We start from the raw sequence: 27,730 nt of genomic DNA, 5'->3' as shown, positions 1-27,730 counted from the left end.
ATCTGCAGGCCTCACGGTGTGTGGCACCGTCCGGTAGTTTAGATGGAGGGCAGACTAACTGAGCAGACCCATATACAGTACACTAGCAACTCCCTCAGATTATGTGTGTGAGTACTAAGTTGTATATGCACATACAGAACAGAAAACTATACATTTTGGATTGTATAAATCTTAAAATATAACATAGGGGAAAATTAATAAAGACATTTTATTTTATTTTTTTAAGTATATTGATTTTAGTTTTAAGTTACTATAAAATGAATTAAAACCAATATTAGCTGCCTTTAAAAATATTTATCTTTAAAGTGATTTTTTTTGTTGTTGTTGTTGTGACATATGTAAAAATGGGCACACACCGAAATGTAATTCTACATTTTATAAGCATGACATTTAAGTGTGTACTTTTTCAAAACTATGCGATGAGACAAACAGTTAAAAAGGAACCAAACAGCTGTTCTGTCTGGCAATAACAGGGTTCAAGTGGAGCGATGTGCCCCTAAACGGCTAATAAACGGCACAAAATGAGCCTGCAATTAAATTTATACACTTGATTGCACTGCTGTCATGTCCACTACAGGCTTATCGAACACCTGGGATCTATTTCCTAATAGAACCTTAGGGAGAGTGGGAAAGAGAGAAAGCGGGGGAGAAAAGTAATGGAACAAAGCAATCTTTTTCGCTAGTATTTTTGGCTGCTTTCTCAGGCGTTTGTAGGGGATCCTCTTTGCTCAGGCAGAGTGTTTGAAATTTTAACAGGGGCTTTCATTGGACAATGGTAGCTGTTGTTTTTCATACATGTAAATTGTTTCAGTCATCAGTAAGCAGTTTTATGACGCACTTTAAACCAGGATTTGTGTTGTGTGGATTCAATCAAGGTGAGTATTAAAAAAGGAACAATCCATAAAGACGAACTGCACATTGTAATCTTAAAATGTCATCTCTTTCTAATTTTCCAGTATTCTGAACAATTGTGCATGGAAAGCACTGAGTAGCATAAATGTCTATATATGTTATTTGTGACCTGTCTCACCAAGTTACATGCGTCAATACAGGATAATGAATAATGTTGTTGCAAATCTAATGAAATGACAGATTCTCCTCTAACTGACTCCATAAGCGCTGACACTGCACTGCAATACCTCTCAGCCAAGCCTGAACACTCCATTTCATCACCAAAAAAAAAGGTGTCAGCACAGCAAATTATAATCGTTAATAAACCTTTATTCAGTGGTGTTTGACAAAACTGTGACAATTACTGTGAAAAAGCTCTACTTTTTCTCACATCTAGTTACTCCTCTGTTTCATCTTTAACTCTCAAATAAATAACAAAAGGCATTTTATGTCTGTTTCAAGAATGTATACAGAGCTACAGATTTATTTCCCATCTGAAAGTTCTGGCTATTACCAGTTTTACTTTACTCACATTCTCGTCACAGTGGAAATGCATTTATAAACAGACATTCTTCATAGCAGCGGGTCCAGTAGGATTTAATTTTAGATATTTAGAGGTTCACGGAATAATATGTCACTGGAAAGGTGTTTTGCTCTTCCAACAGGACACATTCCTATACGTCCTCTCTCTTTTCAGTTACAATAAAATAACTTCATACGTTCAACATGTGACCAGCGACAGAGTTCACAGTGTTAGCATCAGTTTAACACAAATATACACTCAGCCTGTTTTATTTGACATTTTCTTTTCTGTAAATTTGCTCCCAGTTGCTAATTATACCAGGCAATTTCAGAGAAGTGGGCTGACAGAAAAAGTCACATTTTGGGGACTCAACAATCCTTCTCTGACCACTGCTAAGTCACATAAAATATGTGGCATGAGGCCAACAATAATTTTACTAACCCGTTTTTAATTGTGGGAGGGTCATTCACAATACCCAGTAGAAAGCATTAGCCACTGAACTGCGACTGACAAGGGCAGGTTTCCCACCAGCAAGAGGCACCTTGTAGGCAGCCCAAGAAGTCTAACACAAAGAAAGACAAATACAAAAAAAATAAAAAGAACTGACCACGTCGTGCTTTACAGTTGCTTTCTACTGGTTGTATAATTGCAAATAATTCAAGTATATGTAATATATCGCACTTACTGTTTTGTATTTTCTGCCGTTTTTATTTGAACCTCATGTACACATTTTATGAGTACTTAAATGCCACATTTCTTTGCTGAGAAGCAAAACCGTAAATAATCGGGCCGACTCTTTATTTAATTATGTTTGCTAATTTTGTTACCTTGTCAAGCAATTATTTGGCAATCTCTGCCTTTTTCTCTGCTTACCTGGTTCACTGAGTGACTAATGATAGTTTAACTTGGTTAAATTATGAGAGCTTTTCAGAAGTAGCCGCAGCACAATTGGTTCAATATGTTTTACGGTTAAAAATTTAACAAAGCTATTCTAAGAATGTAATTTCTCTGAACAACTCGTCACAGACTAGTAAAAATGACTAAATATACATTTTTCTCTCTCTTATCTTTTTCCTTAAATTATACTTCTTTGACAGCTGACTAACAATCATCATTACAGCTCAAACGGTTACCTGTGAGAATGCCCATAAATCTTGTTAAAATAACCAAAACCATCTCTTGCGCTTTTTCCCCCCACAAGAAGCAACCTGTCTGTAAGCACACACCATCTGTACATAGTTAGAGCTGTATGCACACAGATGGTAGCCAAACACTCCCAAAGTTGCTCCGTCCGTGTGTCTAACCTTACAAAGCAAACTAATTAACAGTAAAATGCAGAAAAAAGGAGGGAGCAATTTGAAAGAGTTTGCAATGACTCTAATGAGGAGAGAGAGACCGAGAGAAGGGTCATCTATATACTAATGCCAGAGGGATGGGGCGACGAGTACTGAGCCTCTAGCTTTACTGCCCTCTTTAAGATCCATATTAAATGAGGGCTACTTATTGCCAGCCTCTGTCCCAGCAAGCCTTTAACAGCCTGGCGCAGGGCATAGGGCAGCCATCTGAAAGGGGAGAGATGAGCGGTAGAGGCGCCGGGAAGGGTTTTCCGAATAAAATACTGCTTAAAACTGATTCCTGCTACTGTAAACAACAATTCCATGAATATATGTACAAACATGCTGTAGTCATTCATATGAGTGTTAAGTGCACCATCCTGCAGGGCCAAAGTTTACATATTTATCTAAAATTAATAGTAAAAAAAATAAATAAATAAGTCTGTTAGATAATGCTATTTTTTAAATTCAGGCTAACTACATATAGTAACTCTGTGCAAGCTGTGTTTAACTTTAACAGACTCAGACATCCACATACATATAAATATATCCCCCCTTAAATGGCTAACAGGCTGAAGGACTTGTTTATTGTTTTGATTGTTATCATTTCACAAGAATGTGTATACACACTTATAGTTGCCTAACGTACTGATGAAATTCATTTTGAGAAAAGGAGGACAACTCCTTGGAAAGTTAATTAGCAGGAAACAAGCGGAGGAAAAACCAGGAAACGAGAAATGACCCAGCTGCCAAAAGTAATAACGTTTTCATTATTTATTTCATTATTCATTTATGGATGTGTTCAGACAGAATTAATAATAGAAATCCCTGAGAGAAAATGTTTGCATAGAACCCTATTACGAGCAGGCCAAGTCCAGTGGCACAGTTAGTTAACATGCACAAATGTACTGCCCCTGACAAATAACATATCAAGTGGAGCCCTGGATTATTTTGTGCTCCCAAACTGCTCTCTTTCAATTCTCTGCTTTTCATTTAATTGTTTCAGTCAGGGTTAAGGTTGTATTCAAACTGCTACTCCCTGCTACCTCCATGGAAAAATAATACAATTCAAGAAAATGCTAAAGTAATAAAGCAATCAAAAGCTGCAAAAACTGTATCGCAATAATCACCATGCCATCCATTTAAATGTCTATTGCTCTGTTTTCATAATAAAGTGAGCTGTCCGTTCCTCCCCGAGAAAACTAGTAATGAAGCACAGAATCAATTAGAACTCCCTTTGAGAGAGTGGAATTTGTGCTGTTCCATTACACATTTCTTCTTTTGGTCCAAACATTACTCTGCATGATATTCCCTGATCTGGCCTGTGTTTGCTTTTTCTCACTGTTTACTGCAACACTTCCAGGCCAACTCATATTTGATTTTCCCCACTGAGATTCCAAACTCGCTCTCAATACACACTCTGGAGAAAATGAGGCCGGAAAGGAGTAGTGGCGAATCATTCAAGGCTGTCCAAAGATCTCTATTACAAAAGCAGATTTTATTTTCACTTCCAACACAGACATCTCTGATAAAAAGCATATCAAAGGCAACTGGGATGACTGGTTTTTCTCTTGGCATATTATTTTTCACTTATCAAATGTGTTTCCCTCACCAGCCACCCAACCACAACCTACCCACCCAATTCCTGGCTTTACTATATTAAGGAAAATTGAGAACGGATGGCGAGGGACACTGTGTCTCACTGGATCGATCTATCCATCTAGAAAGGATAGGGCAGAGTTCATGAGTGTCTGTGGGGCAGAAAAGAGGAAAGGGAAAATAATATAATATTAAAAAAAATAAGAAGAGAACCATGGCCATGTGTCAGTTGAGCATTTTTACATTAGCCATACATAAGGCATTTCTTTCTTCCTCTCCTGTTCACAGCTCAAAGCACCAGGGCCACAGCCATGTGTGAATAATCACACAGAGGGCCTCCGAGGTGCCCTCACCGCCTTACAAGAGGCTGGGTGCAAGGGCAGATGAGGGAGGCGCAGGTTGAGGGAGTCGAGAGTTTGGTGTGGAGGAGATCGGGAGGGGGGTTGTAAACGTTAACACATTGAGGATTTGGATATCCTCACAAGCTTGTCTCATTAGCGGCTAATTGGCAAGGCTTTCCCTCTTCTTTTGTTCTGCATAACGTTTGTCTTTTTTTGGAGGGGGGGGCAGAGGGGAAGAGAGGCAGGGGCAGTGGGACGGCGAACTCCATATTTCAAGTGCTCCATGCTTCGCTGAGAGAGAGTTAAGCCCACATTACAGCAACATAAACACTTCTGTCCTACGATTAACCTTAAAAAGCCAAAGAGTGCAAAACTGAACGCTCAACCTGCTCAACTAAATTAGCACCGAGATCAAGGAGGGGTTGGGGGGGGGGTGTTAAAAAAAAGGAGAGAAAAAACAGCGAGTGGAAGAGGAAAAGAAGCAACAAAAACAGGGGTTCTTTTTTCCCCCATTTTTCCGCTCCTTCACCTTTCCCGACTGGGAAATTGTAGAAAAATATCAACACAGCTAAATGGCAAATTATTACCAAAGCTCCCCTAGTGCTGGGTCCAAAGCAGACATATTGGAGTTGTCATGCAGGGGGATGGCCAATACTTTCCTAGAATTATTCTGAGTATTGCACTCTTTGACAAACATTAAACAAGACAATAAAATACATAGGTAAAGGTGAATTTGCCTACGGGCTCCGACGGCTTGAAAGAAAGGCCAGAGGAAAGAGAAAATGAGAAAATAGGTCTCCATATTAACAACAGTTTTCTGACAGTCCAAGTGAATTACACGTTCACAGAAGTAGCCACTCAAGGCTGCATGAACCCTATCCTCGAGGCAGGACCTGACCGCGACTGGTGATTTAAAAAGGACCGTCATGGGTGCACCTTTATTTTTTTTTTCCTGCCATTGTGACTGACTGTCTGTCTGTCTGTCTTTGTCTCCATCTGTCTGTCCCTCTCTTTCACCCCTTTGATTCCAAAGAGATATAACTGTGCCCTGAATGCCAATAAGGATCAGGTAGATGGCGGGTCAACGGTCTGATCCCGGTTCTTTTCTTCTAAAAAAGGTATTGGATTTCAAGACCAAGTAATTGAAAGGAAACTATGCCTGTTGTAATCTATTTTACTGGTCATCATTAAACTGAATAGATGGTCCTTTGTTTCTATTAGTATTTGCGGAGGATTTTTTATGACAAGTTGGAAAAAATTAACAATGCAAATGGAATAATATTATTTGCTTATAAATGTATTTTTCAATAGTGACAGAAATGTCACTGATGCCCAACTTTTTAGAGGGTTACAAAACAACATGAGTTTTTATGGATGTTTAACTTAAAAGTACTTAGGACAAAAAAAGTGATAGTTAGATTAACTCCGAGACCAATGGCTCTACTTAATGTTAAGACACATCAGACAGGAAAGAGGGTTAGGGAGCGGGGTTGAAGCCGGCATATTCATTTGACACCAACAACCAATCGGTTTTCAACTCTTATTGAACAAGAGTTGGATGATAATAATAAAGGGTAACATTTTGAAGAAAAAAAGTCCAATAAGTCCATCAGTTTAAAAAAAAATAAATACCCGTAAACAAAAAAATATAATGATTACAGTAGTTTTTACCTCTGACATTAACACAACTAAACCACATTCATTATCTCAAATGAACATGTGACTTTCAGCACAGTCTGAGGGTCCCACAAGTGCGATGCCTCTGTTAGAAAACCAGGGTAGGTCACTAACGGCCAGCACATGAGTCCTTGGCTTCATCCAACATCCAGCAGATCAAGGGCCTCGAACTAAAACAGTACTGACACTGACCTCGCTGAGACCCAGCAACTGAAACAGCCCTAACAAGGTATTAGCAGGCACCTCTGTATACCCTCCAACTCTCAGCCCCGGTCTACAGAAACACAGCTGCACGGGTTGTTTTCCAGGGCGGAGGGCAAACCTGCAAGCAACATGGAGCCCCTGGCTAAGCTAAAGGTGCAGCTGGAAGGTCAGGAATTCAAAGCAATAAGGGGCAAAGTTTACCAAGATTATTTTTTAATGGTACTTGTAAACAAAGCACATATTAAAAAAAAAAAAAAAGCTAAAGGGTAATCAAACTTGCTTTTTTCCACATCATTATACATTTTTAATGGATAGGGAACATAAATGTATGTATTTGCTGTTACAGCAGATTAGAGTTAGATTTGCCCTCTAAAATGTGGTATAGATGTGTGTATTGTTGTGTATATATGAATGTGCAAGCACGTATGGCGGTCGTCTCTGTGTGACTGTGGGCGTCTGGAAGAGAGAGAAGCCTCATCTGTTACCAGCCCAGCCCGGCCGGCCCGCCGCACGAAGTAGAACGACAGGGTGTCACCGCCGACGACAGTGATGGATGCCCTAAATTCTGTAGGCAACTTGGGCAATTGGACACATTAACAACAGGCACCTGCTTTCCCTCGTACAAATCTATTAAAAGATAACAGCAATGGCGGCTCCCGCACTATTAGTAAATTATAGCTCTGTCTGAGTGTGAGGTAAGTGTGGGTCTCCCTTCTCCCTGCTCCCCCCACTAGCACCCCTCAACTACATATTCCTATTGACAGTCTAACAGTACCACCTAGTGGCAGCATTTGATAAAGCTTTTCCAGATCTTCAGCTATAACTGAATATCAACATCGAATGGGTTTACCCAAAAACATTCATCTCACTCTTATGTGAGAACAAAACCCATGAAGAAACATACAACTCACAATTTACTGTCCATAATTTCCACAAAATGAACTATTCATTAAGCTGCGTTTTTAAAATATGTCAAGAAGGACACCGCAAATTAATCATTTTCATACATACTTTTCAATCTGAACATGGAGAGAACCCATAATAATCATTTTTATGTGAAAGTGGCATGGAAAACCTAGGGTGATCACTGGATGATGGTTAATGATAATGATTGGAATACGTTTGTGGTTCTAAGTTATAAGGTGAATGCATCTTCTAATATTCCTGTAGATTTCCTGTCAATGAAAATTATGGATTACTTCTCAAGCTACTTTTCAAAAAACAAGGCCTTTCTTTCGTAACTGGGCCAAATGGTCAGTAATTGGAGACAATGTGGCTGATATAAATCCATTATGACCTACTCAAGACCTCCTATTAAAACATTAACAGCAGACTAGTACTCTCACCACGACACTATTATGACATATCTTGGACTCGAGCTCAGGTACACCACATAAATGTATGTCACATAAATTTGCTGTGGGTAAATATTTGTGTGTGTGTGTGCGTTGAGGAGGGTGTATTTGTGAGCTGGCCAAGAATAAAGGAGGACAAGACCAGTAAATACTTTTACAGCAGGCAATTTGTCAGGATGTGTAAATGTCTCCAATTCCCAACAGCACTGGAGTAAAATTTACAGTCACTCGGGAAGTGACAATGCACAAAAAAGGACCACTTTTTACTCTCTCTCATCTCCCTCAGACCACTAAAACCTTCTCATAAATCTCCTTCGGTCCCCACAGATGTCTGCTGTTGTCAGATATCATGCCTTGACAATGCTTTCCACCATCATTGTCTTGACAGAAATATGATATGTGAAACTGCAATGTCACATCACTTAACATGATTTAACCTAAGCTAGCCTGCACCATTTTAATCAATCAAAAACGTCACCTTTTTTCCTGTAATGATGGTAGAGGTATAGGATCCCCGTGTTGGGGTGATCTATAAGACTTATCTATGCTACTGATTTATGACTACTGCCAGCTAATGTACAAAAGGAGCCTCCTTTCTTCCTGTCGTCAGGGTTTCTATCAAATTGGCAAATAAGTAGGGCAGTATTACCTCATGGGCATAGAGGAAGCCATTTCCTGTTGTGTGTGAACTCTGCTTACATGACTTCATAACATTTTTAACCTCAAACAAGTTATCTCCTTGCTCTCGCATGTTTCTTCGTGTCATTCAAGCACTGCATTAGAACAGCACTGTAGTTCAGTTCATATCCAAATATTAGACACTATGTATGTCATGACAATATAGCTGCTGTATAAACATTTTAGAGCCAGGAAAATTGCTTTTAGTAAATTAATAGTGGAGTCAGTGAGTCAGTGGTTATTGTACTTTAACTCAGTAACTCCCAAAAACATACTTGCCAGACATTAACGCCAAAACAACTCTGTATCTCCCACTTAATACAAATGAATAACAATGATAAATGATTAATATTAACCATTTTAAGAATGTCAACATGAGCAGCAAAGATGGGTGGGCCTCCTGGATCTAAAAAAAAAAAAAAAAAAAAAAAAAAAAACGGATAAAAGTAAAACGGAAAAATTTACCTGTTACTACAACAGAATGGCTGGATCCACATGCCATGAGCTTCACTCTGCCCATCTTATCCACTGTGAACTCTCTCAGATGTGCATCTTCTGGATAGGTCTCGCCTGGTCTTCCATGTCCAGTCTGGCCCAGTTCCCCATTACCCCAGCAAAGTAGATCCATATTATAATGCTCTGAAACATAAACACACAAGAGAGATGTGACAGAAACATTCAAACATCAAAAAATTAATCCCCTAATTTCACCTTGATGAAATGAAACTTTACAAAACTAGTAGGGAGAATTGCAATCAGGTTTTAATTATTTTACCATATTCTTAAAAAGGGTCAAAAGTTCACATACATTTGGTTATTTGGTGACACTGCCCTTAAACTGTAACTTGAATCTAATTCTTGGAGTAGCCTTCCACAGGCTTCAATTAACACTCCTCACACTGCAAGAATCTTGGCCCATTCCTTCTGGCAGAACTCAAGCAGCTGAGTCAGGTTTGTGGGCTTCCTTGCACAAACCCACTTTTACGGTTCAGCCCACAAATTCTATTGGGTTATGGTCAAGGCTTCATGGTGTCCAAAAAAAATTATTTTGTTGGCCTTAAGCCATAATGTTACCATAATTAAAGTATATTCACAATCACTGTTCTGCTCAAAGATTCATTTAGGGTCAGTACATGTCCTCTTCCACTATGACTTTATGGCCGTATGATCAATCCTCATGTTCATATTTGCACTATTCGATACAATTTGTACAATTATTACTGTATGGATCATGAATTTGTTACATTCAACAATTTGGAATTTCTCCCTCAGAGAAACTACACTTGTGAAAGTCTACATTTTCCTTAAATTTCCACATGACGATGAGCAATAGAATACTGGACCACAGCCAAAAATGTACAAAAAACTGACTATTAATCTTAAGTTTCTAAAGTCAGAGCTTTTCTTATCATTATAAGGCTTAAGTGCACCACCCAAGCCACTCTGGACTCTTGGTCAGCTAAATTAAATCAAACTCATTGTGGGAAACTTTGATTAATTTTTTATCTGTTATAGCTTCTCCCTTTTTTGACATATATTTGGCAACACAATGGTTGAAAATTATGTGAAATTACTTTTTTTTTGTAAATATAACATTTTCTCATCCAATGTGAGTGTCTTCCACAAACCTTTGGGAAATGCTGGAACCCAGACAACACCTAAGCCCTCTTAGAGAGAAAGTAGAGAAAATTATGAAAGTTATGACACCAAATTCCAGAGGTATATCTGAAGACACACAGACCAGGATGGAAATAAACCTCCAACCCCCAGAGAATGGGATAATATACATTTTAAATTATTTCTACTATTATCATGAAATTTCACATCATTAAAACAGTGTTTTCCTTGGGTGCTGTCTGAGCGGACTGATGACTTAAGTGCACAAGTGGGGATACAAAACATTCGATCCAAAAAGAAATAGAAAATTTCACATCAATTTCAGTGTCGTAAATGTGTGCAAAATTTGAAAAAACAAGAGCAGATGAAAATAAATAAATAAAATAAACAAAAAGCTTAAAAACTTTCTAAACTGAGTGCAACAGTTAGATCTGAGAAAAGCCGTTTAATTCGTGTGTTGGCTCTTCTCATTGATCTCACACTATTTGTCTTTGAGGGTTCCTAAAATGGCTTATAAAGCCTTATAATAGAAAGGGAAACCCTGCAAAATAAAGCTGTTGGGTGAGTTGAACTTACAGAGGAAGGTGTATATTGAAATAAAATGTTCGGCTTTAAGAAAACTGAGCTTGAATGCATTAGCCAAGATGTATGTAAACGTCTGACCTTAACTGTAAATACCACCCACACAGCTGTAGACATACAGACAAACATATTTTTATATCTAAGGAGTGATATTAGATACTTTAACTGCCACTGTGAATACATATATGTGGTTCAAAATAACTAAATAATGTAAAAAGAGTAAAAATGTACTAAATTAGCTGTTTCCTCATAGCAGCCCTCTTGCATAAAAATCTCGTTCCCAGCCTTATTTGTTATGAAGTGTGGATCTGATGCAGATCACCAATATTCTCCTCAACATGTTTATTTACAATCTGCCCTCGATGCTAATTAGAATTTGACCCTGCACACACATGCAAACACACACACACGGAAGCTGCATGTACACATACACAAACATACACACACCCCAAAGCAATATTACCAACACAATTCCATCCGACTGGTATTGGAATTTTCCGAAAGAGCAAACCAATAGATAACCTATTACAAAACTATAAGAGATCAATAGCTAATTTCTTTGCATTGATTACCACTTGGACATTTAACATGCGCCCTGTGGCCACAATGTGTGTTCCGCAAGCTTAGATCCCCATTGGCCCTCATGAGTATTAAAATTATCGATTCAGACAGAGGACTAAAAATGTCAAGCTGTTCATTAATCTTAATAAAGACTGGACTTGACCAAGGCACCCTTTCTCCAATGCAGGGATACAACCTATCCAACCAGGAGCATATACACAGCAGAGATTAATGAGCTTCTACCGAGCGCTGTGATTTAAGTCTTTGCCATTAATGGATCAATTACTAAAGAACAAGTCTTTTATAATAGTGCTTACTTTTTACCTAAAGTGTGCGGCCCAACTCAAGATTTTACATTTTTCTGGAGAATATAAATATCCATGAGTACACACAGGTCAAGTTGAATAAAAAACTACTCCTTTTGTTGAATGATATCAGACTGCATCTGCTGTTTTGCTGCACATGGCTCCCATATGGTCCATAATGTACAAATTTTCATCCAATTTTATCCACCTGTCTGATGTAGAGGCCTAACAACACTTGTAAGTCTGTTATATGTCTAATGGGAGCTCTGAGAAGGTTCTGATTTACTCATTTTAACCACTTTAAAATTTATCTCTATATTTATTCAGAGGTTAACTGTTCACGATTGGCTGCCAGGTAAGTAATTTCCATAATTCACACAAAGGATACGAGATAATTTTTACATAAAAAGAACAACACAATAGCTTCTTTACATGAATACATGTTTCATTTCACTTACTTCATAAAAAATAAAACATTATAGGCTGAAAGGCTTATTTCCTTTCTAAGACTGAATTCTAACTGCAGAGAAAGCTTGTAAGTGTCAACAGATTTTTCTTTTTGTCTCATAACAGAACTCCACATAAAAATGTCCTTAAAACCTCCTGATTAAGATAAATTATAAATTTAAAGGGCAGTAAATGGCCATCATGAAGCGCCACAAAATAAGTTACACCAGTAGGAGATGCTGTTTCTTCTTTCTGTACATAGAACCTGAATTAGTGCTCCCACAGACCATCCAAAGGTTTATCTGATGAACATCTCTTGATCCACTGTGTGTTTCTAGTCTCTGCATATTTGGCTCTGTCTGGCTCTTTCCGGGAAAGGATTGCCCTAACTGTGTTTTTACGGGAGACATATCATTAAAATTTTAAAGTATTTGGAAAAATGCCCAACTCTGTCCTGGAATCACAACCCCGAGTTACAACATCTTGACACAAGATATACAACAACAATAAATGACACTCCAGGACATGATACACACTGGCTAAAATTTGCTTAGAGGTCTTATTTATGTCTTTGTGCATAAGAAATCAATATAAGTGAATCCCCAAAGGAACTTTGTGTTGGGAAATGCAAGTTATGCACATTTACAGGATTTACATTTACAGTTACGTTGCAACATGTTGATGGTCATATGAACTATGTTTTCAGGTCAAAAATGTCCAATTCTATCACAATTAATGCTATATTTTCATGTCACAAATGGCCAAGTTATATTTTAACTGAATTTACCTGAAAAACAAATATTTTATTCTTTTAGATTCCCAATTTTTCTTACAAGATTATATACTACATATCACGTTTTATTTTTACAGGTTGCAATATGGAGTATGGTGCTGATCCATCCTGCTTATGTTACGCGAATACATACATTAAGAATGTCACACGTCACTTTTTAAATCAATAGTTTTCTAATAATAAGCATTTTTATAAAGAAATAACAATTCTATATTGTTATTTACTCTTTAGTATGATGATAAACTATACAATAAATAATTCTGATACTAGTTTTTGCACAGGGATCATTTCTGGAAATGGTGACATGGCTGCCGAGCATCAGTATGATGGGATCCGTAACAACCATGTCACATCCGTCCACTGCCACATTTTGTGTTTTTGTTAAGCTGTTATTGTTTTAGATCCACAATACTAACATTTATGAATAAGAGGAGAATTAGCAATAGTTAGTATATAAGTTTATTACTAATAAAGTACTGGTACTGACCAGATCATCATGGGTAATGTCCCGTCCGTCCACTGTCACGTCCATCCACCAGCAAAAGTTTTCACATACATGTGCTATTCAAAATCCGATATTTCTGAAAATATAGCTTCCACTGTCAAATAATATCAGTAGTCTGTGCACAAATGTATTAGCATTATTTCAACACAGTTCTATGCATTTCTTACAACTTTTTTTTTTTTTTTTTACAAAAATGGCCACTCATTTGACCCCCTAGGTAAATTTTAGCTGACACAAGTGTTTTGTATAATGTAGCCTACTTTTACATCCAATAAAAGTAATAAAAAATATAAGACAAGCCCAAGTAACACTTACCCCAAACAACCTCCACACTCTCTATTAAAAAAATGACACTTCCTCATCTAAAACAATTGTTTCTTGTGCTCCTTTAGTTTATTTGACTTCATTGCCACCTCCTCCACCCATTGCACAAACCCCAGTGGCAAGGTAACAGTCTCCATAGTATTTTCTGTTGACAGCTGAAGAGCTGTTTGAGATTAGCTTATTATTGGCCTGTCTCAACTATGAGAAACTTTAGGGGAAAGAAGGCCACAGATATGTTAGAAGGCCATTATCCCAAACACAAATACTGTCATGGTTCATTTAAGGATTTGAGAACTCTAAAAATGTTTTTTTTCCCACTTTCCACTAACTAGCATCTAAGACAGGGGTGTCAAACTCAGGTCCTCGAGGGCCGGTATCCTGCATGTTTTAGATAGTTCCCTCTTCCATCCACACCTAGAAGCCATTCCATCATTACCAGGCTGCTGCAGAGCTGCATGATGAGCTGATCATTAATTGAACCAGGTGTGCTGGAAGAGGGGAACTATCTAAACATCCAGGATACTGGCCCTCAAGGACTGGAGTTTGACACCTGAGATCGAAGACATCTTATTCCAGAATGAGTTAGAATTTGATTTTTAGCATTTTATATGGCAAATGACAATTTTCACATTTATTTACTGATCTAAACTTCCAATGTCCCTCGGTAATCTATGTAATCCCCACTGTTGGTTTAACTTAAACATTACTTATGCAAAATCCACAGTGGTTTTTTTTTTTTTTTTTTTTTTTTTTGTTACAAAATGACATTTCTAAATGTTAATGAGGCTTCACGTTGCTCTGAAGCCAAAAGGTCCACAGTGTATCTTTTACTATTTACATTTCTGGTGGATTTTTTTCTATTTTTCCCGGTTAAATTTCATTTCATTAAGACGAAAAACTGTTTAGCTAGTTGGTTTTGTATTTAATTAAGGCTGTTTTCAACAACTGCAGCTAGTCTACAAAATATCGGGGAAAACTGTGTATGTAGACTATAGATATATTTAATAATACTGAGTCAAAACGTTCGGAAAAACTTACTTAACTCAGGAGAAACTTCCCACGACTTTGATTTTGGCTCACTGATTGTTGAGCATGCGCAGTAGATTACATCCGTGTAGCCCATTGAAGTGTACACAGGTATATACTCTAAAGTCTTAAATATTCTAAGAATGAGACGCTCTTAAATATTCTAAAAGGGAGACACTGATATTATGTCTAATATTAAGTATTTCCACTGACTCTGTCTGACAAATGAGTTTAATTATTTTACAAGTTTGATTCCTAACGCTCCACTCTTTCAAATGCAATAAAAATACAACATCTCTGCCTCCCCTGAACGCATCTTGGCCGACAAGCTTCACCTCAGTTTTTTCAGCTAGATCACAGGTGTCAAACATGCGGCCCGGGGGCCAAATCCGGCCCGCCAAAGGGTCCGGTCTGGCCCCTGGGATGAATTTGTGAAATGCAAAAATTACACTGAAGATATTAATCATTTTAGTTCAGCTTCCACATACAGACCAATTTAATCTCAAGTGGGTCAGATCAGTAAAATACTATCATAATAACCCATAAATACTCACAACTCCAAATTTTTCTCTTTGTAAATGTAAAAATTTTCATGTCGTTTTACTTACACTAAAACAAACTAACATTTCCCAAAAACACGAATAACCTCAACAAATATAAACATTTTGAAATGTCTGAAGTGTAATTTTAGCAATATTCTGCGTGTTTTTAAATGTTTTGTGTATTTGTGGATCCACTGTGATCTGTCAGTTTGTAATTTACATGTTTAAATTATAAACTGAGACATAATATTGTTAAAATTGCACTTAGTTTTCTAAGAAATTTCAGTTTGTTCCTGTTATTCTCATTGTTTTAAAGGATAGTTGGTAGATGTAAACATTTTAATCAAATAATTTTACTTTTTTTGCTCTAAAACAGAGAAAAAAGTTTGGAGTTGACATTATTCATATATTATTATTGTATTATTTTACTTGTCCGGCCCACTTCAGATCAAATTTGGCTTAATGTGGCCCCTGAATGAAAATGAGTTTGACACCCCTGAGCTACATGTTTATCACACTCTTTATTTTATATCCGCACATTCTCCTAAGATTAACCACCAGGGGGCCGTTTAGGTCACAGTGCACTTGGGCAAGAATTACTTTACAGACTACAGTGCTGTACAAAAGTCTTAAGCTTTGCTGTTTGTGCAGGGTTGAAATGAGCATACATTATTTTCTCATTTTCTTTTCTTCAGGTACAAGAGGACAATACTGGAAATACGTACACAGCATTTAAAAAAACTGAAATAAGTGGGTTCTAAAATTTAAAGTGACTATTATGACCCCTGACCCCATGACCAGATGCAGCAAAAACAGTTAAACATCTGAAATGTGTTAAATGAAACTTGGTATAAAACTTCAGGAAAGTAATCCAGTAAATCTCATATTATATGAACAAACAGGTGAGGTATCTGAATTGTCTTGATTGGTCTGAGTCCATAGGTTTGGCATGTTCATATGTCATTAGCCCATGTGTTCAGTATGATTAGGTTAAAGGGGCACAATGGTACTGGCCCCTCCTAGGCTGAGGAAATCAGACATCCTTATTAGCCATATTATAACCTTGTCAGTCAAAACAGATGTCCGTAGACAGTTCCTGTAAACAACATACCAATATAACTGCGTGAGATGTATGGACAGGGGAGACATTCATATTGGACGAATGTTTTTCAGGCACACCACAGTGCCTTTTTGATGCCAGACTTTTTTGGGGTTTTTTAATAAAATCTTTTAATGAAATCAAGATGGTGTCAGCTGAGCCTTCTTCATCATCCTAACATCATCACTTTTTGATAAACGACAGAGATTAAAGACATATTTAAACCCTTCATATCCTAAACAAGCCAAAAGCATCTACTGATCTAAAATGTTTACTAATTATTAAATGCCTAAAAAGGTCAGTACAGTCACACTTTACAGATAAAATGTAATTTCTCAGCTTTTCAGAGGCATCGGATATGACCCATTTGGACATTCAGAGGCTCCATAATGAACATGGAAATGTGTCATCTTCTGCAACATTGATACATCAGTAAAACCAGTCTAGTTAGACAAATGACAGTGTTTGTAGATGTTGGTTTTTACGTTCAGTTAATAATATATTTTGCTCAAAATGTCTCTTTTCCTTCAGTTTTGTCTTTTCTAATATAACAACCTTTGAATTTACTCTGAGCTTTTATGAACATCTACATGTACAGTAAATGAACCTCATTTTCACTGAAAAAAATGCAGGGGATAATATTATGATAAATTGTCATAAACCACTTCAGAATGGTTGAATGTGGAGAAAAAAAAAAACAAAACATTTTAGTAACCACTACAAAAATAACTATAGGTCTTTAAGGGTTTTGCAAAAGGAGGTCACACTAAATACCACTTTGAGTTATAGAATTTGTTTTTTTTTTCCCCTGAAACTTTTGTTTTTGTTGTTGTACATACTCCTCATATACCCAGATTGTATCTTAATACAAAGACTGAAAATGCATATGTTTGGTCATTGTAACTTTACTAAACCAACAAAGTGTAAAGATGCCCTAAGACTTTTACACAGCACTGTATATTAATCCATAAAGACCCAGTGCTAATTTTGTGTCAGTTCCTAAATGAATTTTCCTTCTATTTTTAACCTTTCTTAAGTGATTTATCACTTTTTTTTTTAATATTACCCTCTGTATTTTGTATTTTTCTGTGAAAATTAGGTATTTTCTTTTGTTTAATTCACTGATCATGAAGATGTTCATAAAAGCTCAGGTTAAAGTTGAGGGTTATTATATCAAAAGAGAGAAAACTGAAGTGTACTGAATGAAGGGAAATTTCCCTGGACTCCCTGACTTTGTCACCGTGTTATTTACTGTAGATGGTGAAAAACCTCAATTCTTAGCAATTAAGACTGAAAAGTATTCCTTCTTAACCCATAAAGACCCAGTGCTACTTCTGTGGCAGTTCCCAAATGAATTTTTCTCTATATTTAACCTTTCTGAAGTGATTTTTCACCATTTATTGTAATGTTATCCTGTTTATTTAGTATTTTTTTGTGTAAATCATATATTTTCCCCTATATTTAATTCACTGATCATATAGATGTTAATAAAAGTTCAGAGTAAATTTAAAAGTTATTATATCAAGACAGAGAAAACTGAAGAAAAAGTGACTTTTTCACTTAAATATATCATTAACTGAACATAAACCCATGTGTCTCCATCCACTGTCAGTGATCCAACTCCATGGGTTTTACTGCTGAATCAATGATGTAGAAGATGACGATGTTTCCACGGTAACTACGGAGCCTCTGAACGTCCAAATGGGTCTTATCTGATGACCATGAAAAGACAATTAGTTATATGGATTGATAGGATTAGAGGATCAACAGTTACTTAACTTTTTATATCAGTAAGTGATATTGGTCTCCAGTGGATGTTTGGGTCTATATGGGTTAAAAAAAAAATTCTAATGGGACAGAACTGAAATAAGTATATTGTCAGAAATCCTCTTAATGTCCCTAAAAAAATTCATCAACAAGCTTCTCACATAAGGGACAAAATATTGTGTTTGTTCTAAAGACACAAAGACTCACATCGCACTGAATATCTACTCCTGGCAAGATATTTCATCCATGCATCCAAATGAAAAAAGAGGGATCTTGTAATTTTGTAAACAATCATTACAGTGTTTTGAAACTAACATCACATGTTTGAATTTGGGACTTAGAGAGGTTAAACTGTGTTGTACGTGTTTTGTCCATAGGTTTAGCATGTTTAGATGTCCTGAGGGACTAATGACTAATGATGTGTTCCACATAGGCTGGGGAACAGATATTCTGTTTAGATAGGTCATTTTCATCATTCCAATATATTATCTTTGTTTAAGCTGATGTCAAGAGGCGTACTGTATAAATAACAGACCATGAGTACATGAATATGGAAGGTCTATATTTAGTTTCTTTAACCCATACAGACCCAGTGGCAATTTTGTGGCAGTTATGAAATGATTTTCTTTCTCTAGATTTAACCTTTTTTAAATGAAAAAAATACAAAATAAAAATAATAAATAACTTTCTTAGATGATTTATCACCATTTATTACAATATTATCCTTTGTGTTTTGCTTTTTTTTTTTCCAGTGAAAATCATGTATTTTCCTATATTTAACCCTTTCATGCATGAATTATGAGAACCTTAGTGAGTGAGAGGGTTTTTATTCCTCTTTGGGCATGAAAAAAAAAAAAACAATGTGGTAGATTGATAGATTGACTGATTGATTGATTGATTGATTTTTTTTTTTTTATTATTATTTTTTTTTTTTAATTGAACCTTTTTGTAATAGAGTTACAAAAATGTCCACTCATCTGGACACCATGTGCTTAATTTTTGAAGCAAAGAAACATAAATTTAAAACGCAACATCAGAAAGTGATATACTGCGTGAAAACTACGAAATAAAAACATTTTTGATGCAGCTAATCTAATGTTTTCTCACATTTTATCATACTCCAATACTAGTTATTACTCACTTAATGGAGATAATACACAAAAAATCCTTTTTGTTTAAGAAAACTGTTAATTACAGTTTAATAACAATTGGCAATTGGTTTACACTGAATCATGTAACTGCAGATCAGGTTTACTAAGAACATAAAGTTACAGTAATGGTATGAATTACAGTTTATGGGATGGTGCATAAGCGTCCACTGTGTTGGCTCTTATGCAGCTACAACCACAAAACCCATGAATACACACGAGAACAGCTGGAGAATAACTGTCCACTATAGTGACCACTATGCATGAAAGGGTTAATTCACTGATCATGTAGATGTTCATTAACCCTTTCATGCATGAATTATGAGAACCTTAATCAAGATTTTTTTCCTGAGTGTTTTTATTCCTCTTTAGGCATGAAAAAAAACAATGCGGTTGAAAATTTTCTTATGAAAAATAAATAAATTTTAAAAAGTTAAAAATATATATATATACATTAAAAAAATAGTAATAATAATTTTAAAAAATTCTTAGGAACCTATTTTTCATGAAGTTGCAAAAATGTCCACTCAGCTGGACACCAGGCATTTAATTTTTGAAGTGAAGAAACATTCATTTGCTGATAATTGCGTGAAAACTATAACTATTAGAATCAGGGGAGATCTACACAATGTTACCAATTCATGTTAGAAACGATATGTAATGTCTTAAAACTTTAATAAAGATATGTGTAAAAAGAAAAACAAAACAACAAAATCCATGAATTTACAAGGGAACAGCTGTAGAATAAGTGTCCACTGTAGTGACCAGTATACATGTAAGGGTTAAAGCACCAGGGTAAAGTTGAGGGTTATTATATCAAAAACAGAAAAAAAAACAAACAAAAAAAAAAAACTGCAGAAAAAGTGACTTTTTCAGTATAACCTATCATTAACTGAACATAAACCCGTGTGTCTCCATCCACTGTCAGTGATCCAACTCCATGGGTTTTACTGCTGAATCAAAGTTGTAGAAGGTGACGGTGTTTCCATGGTAACTACGGAGCCTCTGAAAGTCCAAATGGGTCATATCTGATGACCATGAACAGATGACAAACTGCATTTTACACCAATTATTTACATGTATTGATAGAATTAGTAGATCACCAGGTATGAAACATTTTACATCAGTGGGTTTTGGTCGCTGGTGGATGTAAGTAAGTAAGGAAAGTTTTATTCATATAGCACTTTTTAAAACATGTTACAAAGTGCTTCACAACAAGAAGAGACAGATGTTTTGGTCTTTGTGGGTTAACTAAACACAGGATGTTCTGACCCCGGACCTAAACTCTGTAAGACACACAGATCGGAGACAGACATTTATGGCAGAAACTCTCCTAAGCAATCCGTGAAGCTTGGTCTGATATGCACTTTCCTTCTTTAATAAAAGCCTTTTTATATAATTAAGACGGTTTCAGCGGAGCCTTCCTCATCATCCACTCTTCCATCACTTTTCGATAAAAGACACTATTTAAAAACTTCTCTTTTTTTTTTCTTCAGGGAAATTAAATAAATAAAAAATTAAAGCGGAATTCCAGGGCGTGCCAGACCCAGTCGCCATGAATGTGTGACTGTCAAACAACAGCACAAACAGCTGTGAGTGCGGTGGTCTACTGGCGGATTTCCTCATTTATTTATTTAACATTAACGCTATTGAATCAAAATGCCCACGATCACAAGTTTTACGATAAGTTACTATGCGCTGAATAAGGACAGAACGTTTTCTGAGGGGGACATTTTAACCGGATTATTGACCCTGAATTTAGAAAAAGAGATCGGAATTAGAAGTCTGTTTGTAAAAGTGAAAGGAGACGCTGATGTGTACTGGACAGAAAGGAGCAGTACCATCACCTCATACTCTACACACAGGAGGCTCTTCAAGATGAAGCAGTGTTTGATCCCAGAGGAAACACAAGGTAACATTCTTCTCTTAACCTTTCCTAACACTTCCTGGCTGCACAGTGAACAACTTATTGTCATTTCTGTTACTTCTTTTCTGGATAGCACTCCCAAAATAGTCATGGCCCACTCCTATTAATCCAAAACTTAAATATTGCAACTTAACCCTTTCATGCATAGTGGTCACTACAGTGGACAGGTATACAGCTGTTCTCTTGTATATTCATGGATTTTGTTGTTCTTTTCGTTTTTTGTTTTTTGTTTTTTTTAACACATATCTTTATTAAAGTTTTAAGACACTACGTATCTTTTCTGACATGAATTGGTAACATTATGTAGATCTCTCCTGATCATAAACCCCCAGAATTACAAGCCCTCCCCATAGTTTTCACACAATTTATCAGTACATGTTTCTGTGCATTAAAAATTAAACGTGTGGTGTCCAGCCGAGTGGGCATTTTTGCAACTTCATGAAAAATAGGTTCATAAGAAATTTTTTTTTTTTCATTATTTTTTTTTAAATGTATTTTTAAATTTTTTTTTCAATTATTTTTATTTTATTTATTTATTTTTCAGAAGAAATTTTTCAGTCGCATTGTTTTTTTCATGCCTAAAGAGGAATAAAAACACTCAGGAAAAAATTTTGATTAAGGTTCTCATAATTTGTGCATGAAAGGGTTAAATGTGTCTCAGTGAAGTTATTCAGAATAGCAAATAAAGTGTAGGCTATATTGTCTCAAAACTTAATCTACACTCTCAAAAATAGAGGTACGAGATCAGAACATTTATGTACCTACAAGTACATTTTTTAAGAATGTTCTCTCAAAAGTACAATATTGGTCTTTAGGAGGCCAGAATTGCACCTTTAGACTATGAAAAAGGGTCCAAAGTTATGTAAAGTACAAATTTGGACTGTAAGGTACCCTCCAGCATTAAAAAATGTGTGTAGACCATGAGAATAGGCTATAGGCTAGGATAACTGAACAGTAGGCCTAATTATAGTTAAAACATTAGGCTTAGCACATTATTTATTATATATCATACTGTAATACTCTATATTATATTTAATAGTAATTTGTGTTTTAATTTTATAGTCCAATTAGCGCAATGATAATAGCCTAATAATTTATTTAGCTTATTAGAACCTCTGATTATTGCCATAATCTCTGTTTTATCAAGAGATCACACATCCATTCACACCTCCATGTCTTGATGTCGTAGCTTGCCTATGCCGTTTTTTTATTTTTTCTCAATTAGGCCACCGGTTCAAACTTTAAACATCATGGCATTATCAACTATACGAGAGTTTTCTTTCTATGTAAAGTACTTCAGGTACAAAAATGGACCATTTTGAAAGGGTACAGAAATGTCTCTCAAAAAAGTACACCCCCAGTGACAAGCATTTGTACACTTTTAAGTACAAGCTGGTACCTCTATTTTTGAGAGTGTATGTTTGCAGTTTATTCAAATACTTCACCATCAAATAATCTGTTGTACCAGATGAAAATGACATTCCCAAAAAGAATGGAGTATATTTCATAAACAACAACATTTTTTTCAATATATTTCAGTTAATAAGAATGGTAACATATGTGAGATTGATGAAGAGCAGGGGTGTCAAACTCATTTTCTTTCAGGGGCCACATTCAGCCCAATATGATCTCAAGTGGGTCAGACAAATAAAATAATAACAGTGAAAAAAGTAAAATTAAATTCTGATAATGTTAACCTCTACAAAAATTGGAATAACATGAACAACTGGAAACGTCTTATGAAAAACAACTGCAATTTTAACAATATTATGCCTCAGATTATCAGTTTATCATTCACATATGTGCCTTACAATTACAAATACACAAAACATTTAATAACAGGCAGAATTTTGGTAAAATTGCATTCACGTGTCTTTAGACATTTCAGGTTATTCACATTTTTTGTAAAATAAGTTTTTTAATATAAACATTTTCATGTAAGTTTAATTTTTTATACTAAAACAAAGACAAAATTTGCTGTTTTCATTATTTATAGGTTCAATATGATAGTATTTTACTGGTCTGACCTACTTGAGATCTAATTGATGTGTATGTGGAATCTGAATTAAAATGATTTTGACATCCTCGGTTGTTAATATCTTCAGTGTAATTTTTGTATTTCACAAATTCATCCCATGGGCCACATTGGATCCTTTGGTGGGCCGCATTTGGCCCCCGGGCCGAATGTTTGACACCTGTGATGTAGAGGATGCAGAGTGATTGTCAAATGTGGTATTTCAGTGTAAATGCAACAAGAATACAGCAAAAACATCTAGAATTTGTAGTCAGTATGAGAACCACCTGGAAATCATGTGTTAGTAGCTATGGTCAAATGGCCTGAACAGAATAAGTGGAGTTTCCAACTGTCAAAAATAGGTTTATAGTGGAAAATGTTGAAATACATATTAGGTCAGACACAAGGATATAATAGAACACAGCAGGGCTGCACGAAATTGGAAAAACTGACATTGAGATATTTTTTAACCCTGCGATATATATATTGTGATATGAAAAAATACTCAGGAGGATATAAAAGCTTTGTGGTGTTGATGTAAATGGTCAAACGGATTAGTTGTGTTTCCCCTAGTTGTGGCAACAGGTGAAAGGCACTGTCAACACAGAACACATGTTTCAATATCATCCTTCTTATAGCCAAAATAATTCCAGATAGCTGACGTTGCTTTTCTTTTTGGCACCAAGTCTTCATCTACAGTGATTTTCTCTTGTTTGTTGCTCATTTTTCAATATTGTTACCAGTGACTCACTCCAAACTGATTAAGAACATTGCGATTGGTGGATCACTGTGTGCAGTGTGTCAGGTACCCTTGAAATTAGATGAGAACATGTTGAGTTCATTTGCCTCCTACATTGCAGGACCTGCGATGTGACTATTGTGCACATGTGCATCCCAATGTCAATGCTCAAATGATATATTGTGCAGCTCTAGAACACAGGTATTTTTAAAAAACTGAATGGTCAGTTGTACAGTATTTGTAACAGCAGTAGAATTAACTCAAACTTTTCACTTGCAGGCACTGTCCTTCCCCCAGGGAGCCATGTCTTTAAATTCAGCTTTAAAATGCCTGAAAGGTAAGTAAATCACTTAAACCAAACAACATTTTATCAATTTCAGTCATTGCAGATGACTCTCTGTAGCCCCTTTTACACAGCACTTCTGTTACAGGAATATTTCACCTTTATTCCAGAACGACATCTGTGTAAACAAAATGGTGGGATCATTTGGTCCCACCTTTATAGAGGTAGTAACAGAACCGTGATAAAGGTGGAATCATGATTCCGGAACGCTATGTAAAAGGAACACCTCTCATTTCGCATCCAAGGTGACATTTTGATGATGTATTGCGTGTGCGAACCTCTGTGAGATTTAAAAATGAGCACCAGCTGTTTACAGTAGACAAACATATCAACACGACCAGAAAGATTTCAAACTGGGGAGATCCGCGAGCTGCTGTCACTTTGAGCGGAGGACTCTATTCATGCTAACATTTGTGGAACAGTGAAAGACTCTGGAGAGGTTAGCAACACCACTATGCTCATGGTATTTCCAACACGCAAGTTATACGTCACACTATACACTGCTCTGCGTCACCATCCCTTTGATTCTGGAATGCTGTATTAAAGTCCAACCTGTCCCACCTCTGTTACTCCTTTGGCTTGGCTGTGGAAATCAGTCAATGGTAGAAAAAAGGTGGGATCACCATCTCACTTTTTTCTGGGATCTCTGTGTAAAAGTGGCTAGAATCGATTCAATAATGTTCATGTTATTAAAATGACGATTGAAACACTGCGTCATTTTACAGAGGCATGCCTTCGTCCTTCAAGAGGAATCATGGAAAGGTTGTCTACAAGCTTGAAGCCAAACTATCCAGAGGTTGGATGATGGATCGTATGGTAGAAAAGGAGATCACTTTTGTCTCCAAGGCAATTCCCAACATTCATCGTCTGATGGTGCGTAAAATGTCCAATGAGACATACTCAAATGGCATGTAGAGCCCTTGACAGTAACTTTATCCCTCTGTTTCAGGGTTTGTGCACTGAATTTTAAGAAGAAATATCTCTGAAATCTTAACTACTAATCTAGAAGTGATTTAGGTTTATATTTTGCTGTACTACATTTCACACTATAAACCTCCAAAAGTAACTGTTTTTCTTTGTTTTATTTTAGTTGTCTCATATCAGTTCAACAGACAAACATTTGGGGATTTTCAGCAAAGGATCTGTGCACATGGATGTAATTGTTGAGAGGAGAGCTTATGCCCCAGGTGGTAAAAATTTCTCATAAAAAATGTTGTGTGTCATTGTTTTTGTGCATACTTTCCACCAGAAACATATTATACCTGTGCTTTATCTGCGATGTTATTTACACATTTGAATTTCACAAAAACTGTTAAAAGCCTGTAAAGAGTTTGAAAGCATGACACAATTCATTAAAAACATTTTTATTTCTTTTTCTGTGTAGGTGAAACAATGAAAATTGTTGCAAAAATCGACAATTCCTCAGCCAAAGAAATGACACCTAAATTCAGTTTAATCCAGGATGTGGTCTATCGTGCCAATAAGCATGCCAAAAATGAAAGCGACATTGTCTACAAAAAACATGGTGACTGCATTGACCCAAAAACACAAATGGAAATCACATGTGCAATAAAGATTCCTCCTGATCAGATGACGACAATCCAGAATTGCGATATAATATCAGTACAGTATCATGTAAAGGTAAGAAAGATAGTGTTAGATTTATTATCGAAATTATTACTAGATAATTTAAAGTAACATATAGTGTATATAGGAATATTATGGGTGATCTTGCTGTTATCTTTTTGCAAGGGAGAACAGTAAGACATACTAAAAAAAAATTATTTCCTCAGGTGTGTCTGGACGTCAGCTTTTCTTTTAATCCAGAGATCCAGTTCCCAGTGGTCATTATTCCTTTTGACTTATCTCCTGACCATAGTCCTAGAGGAGATTCTGATCCAGCATTGGCTTCAGGAGCCCAATACAACGTTGACTCCCCTCCTCTTGTTGCACATTCAGGCATTTTTGGATACCCCACAGCCCAAGGTTTTGCAGCACCCCCACCAGGTTGCCCAGGTAACCCTACGTTGCTGGGTATGTCGGGCATTTACCCCACTCAAGCTTCAAACATGACGCAGGACTATAACAGTCACCAATCATTCAACACATTTCGAACTGTGCCTGTAAACAGACCTGTCCCTTCTGCATCAGTGAGAACCACGGACTCTGTATCTCAGTCAGATGAGGCTCCTCCATCATATTCAGCTCTTTTTCCGTCTTGTGATACTAACTTCTAATGCAAAATAATGTTATGTTTTCTAATCATATAATTGTAATAATCATGAAAAAGGTAAGTGCTGGGGAAAATCATTAGCGCTGCAAGAAATTCAGTTAAACAAGCATTCTGTACAGTATTGATTCTTTGCATGTAAAGCTTTGTAGTGTCAGATTTTATTTTCATGTCAAACTCAAGCGTCCTTTAATAGTGTGTGTGTGTGTGTGTGTGTGTGTGTGTGTGTGTGTGTATATATATATATATATATATATATGTATAAATATATATACAGGGTGGGGAAGCAAAATTTACAATGAACATTTAGTTGTTTTTTCTCAGCAGGCACTACGTCAATTGTTTTGAAACCAAACATATATTGATGTCATAATCATACCTAACACTATTATCCATACCTTTTCAGAAACTTTTGCCCATATGAGTAATCAGGAAAGCAAATGTCAAAGAGTGTGTGATTTGCTGAATGCACTCGTCACACCAAAGGAGATTTCAAAAATAGCTGGAGTGTCCATAAAGACTGTTTATAATGTAAAGAAGAGAATGACTATGAGCAAAACTATTACGAGAAAGTCTGGAAGATACTATTAAAGAAGAATGGGAGAAGTTGTCACCTGAATATTTGAGGAACACTTGCGCAAGTTTCAGGAAGCGTGTGAAGGCAGTTATTGAGAAAGAAGGAGGACACAGAATAAAAACATTTTCTATTATGTCAATTTTCTTGTGGCAAATAATTTCTCATGACTTTCAATAAACTAATTGGTCACACACTGTCTTTCAATCCCTGCCTCAAAATATTGTAAATTTTGCTTCCCCACCCTGTATAAGTGTATTTTTCCATCAACTTGGAATTTTTAGCACATTTTCCAACAAAATTCAAGATAATTGTCACTTGTGAACTCTAAAGTATGGTATTCTTCTAAGTAAAAGTAATGCCATCATTTAAGAGGCTCAAACATTTTCTGGCACACACTACTGTCTGCGATATCATTAAATTGGCTTCCTTGCCCTTGCAAAAAAGAAGAGATCAACATTTGTTTTAATATTTACATAAAAGACTTTGAGTTAAGCTTGCTTCTTACCTTACCTACTCCGAAACATCACACCACCACAGTCCTGGCTCACTTTACAGGGGTTAAAGACACATACTGAGTGGGAA

At 36.3% G+C, this 27,730-nt stretch overlaps 1 protein-coding gene across 1 annotated transcript; it reads left to right on the top strand.

Annotated features, from left to right (window-relative positions):
- Nucleotides 1–20,916: 20,916 nt before the first annotated feature.
- LOC115425953 (arrestin domain-containing protein 3-like) lies at nt 20,917–26,787 on the top strand. The gene is made up of 6 exons (XM_030143845.1): nt 20,917–21,230; nt 24,278–24,335; nt 25,067–25,214; nt 25,432–25,528; nt 25,726–25,982; nt 26,135–26,787. The coding sequence occupies exons 1-6, from the start codon at nt 20,978–20,980 to the stop codon at nt 26,576–26,578; spliced, it is 1,257 nt and encodes a 418-aa protein (XP_029999705.1). The 5' UTR covers nt 20,917–20,977; the 3' UTR covers nt 26,579–26,787.
- The last annotated feature ends 943 nt before the right edge of the window (nt 26,788–27,730 follow it).

Source organism: Sphaeramia orbicularis, chromosome 9, assembly GCF_902148855.1.
Source record: "Sphaeramia orbicularis chromosome 9, fSphaOr1.1, whole genome shotgun sequence".
Lineage (NCBI taxonomy): Eukaryota > Metazoa > Chordata > Actinopteri > Kurtiformes > Apogonidae > Sphaeramia > Sphaeramia orbicularis.
The sequence above is the reverse complement of the archived record's forward strand: the minus strand, read 5'-3'. Positions and strand labels throughout refer to the sequence as shown.

What these genes read in the sequence shown, in the direction of transcription:
- LOC115425953 (XM_030143845.1), top strand. Translation starts at nt 20,978, where the DNA reads ATGCCCACGATCACAAGTTTTACGATAAGTTACTATGCGCTGAATAAG. An exon ending in GATCCCAGAGGAAACACAAG is followed by an intron (nt 21,231 to 24,277) that starts GTAACATTCTTC and finishes TTTCACTTGCAG; the next exon opens with GCACTGTCCTTCCCCCAGGG. An exon ending in CAGTACAGTATCATGTAAAG is followed by an intron (nt 25,983 to 26,134) that starts GTAAGAAAGATA and finishes TTATTTCCTCAG; the next exon opens with GTGTGTCTGGACGTCAGCTT.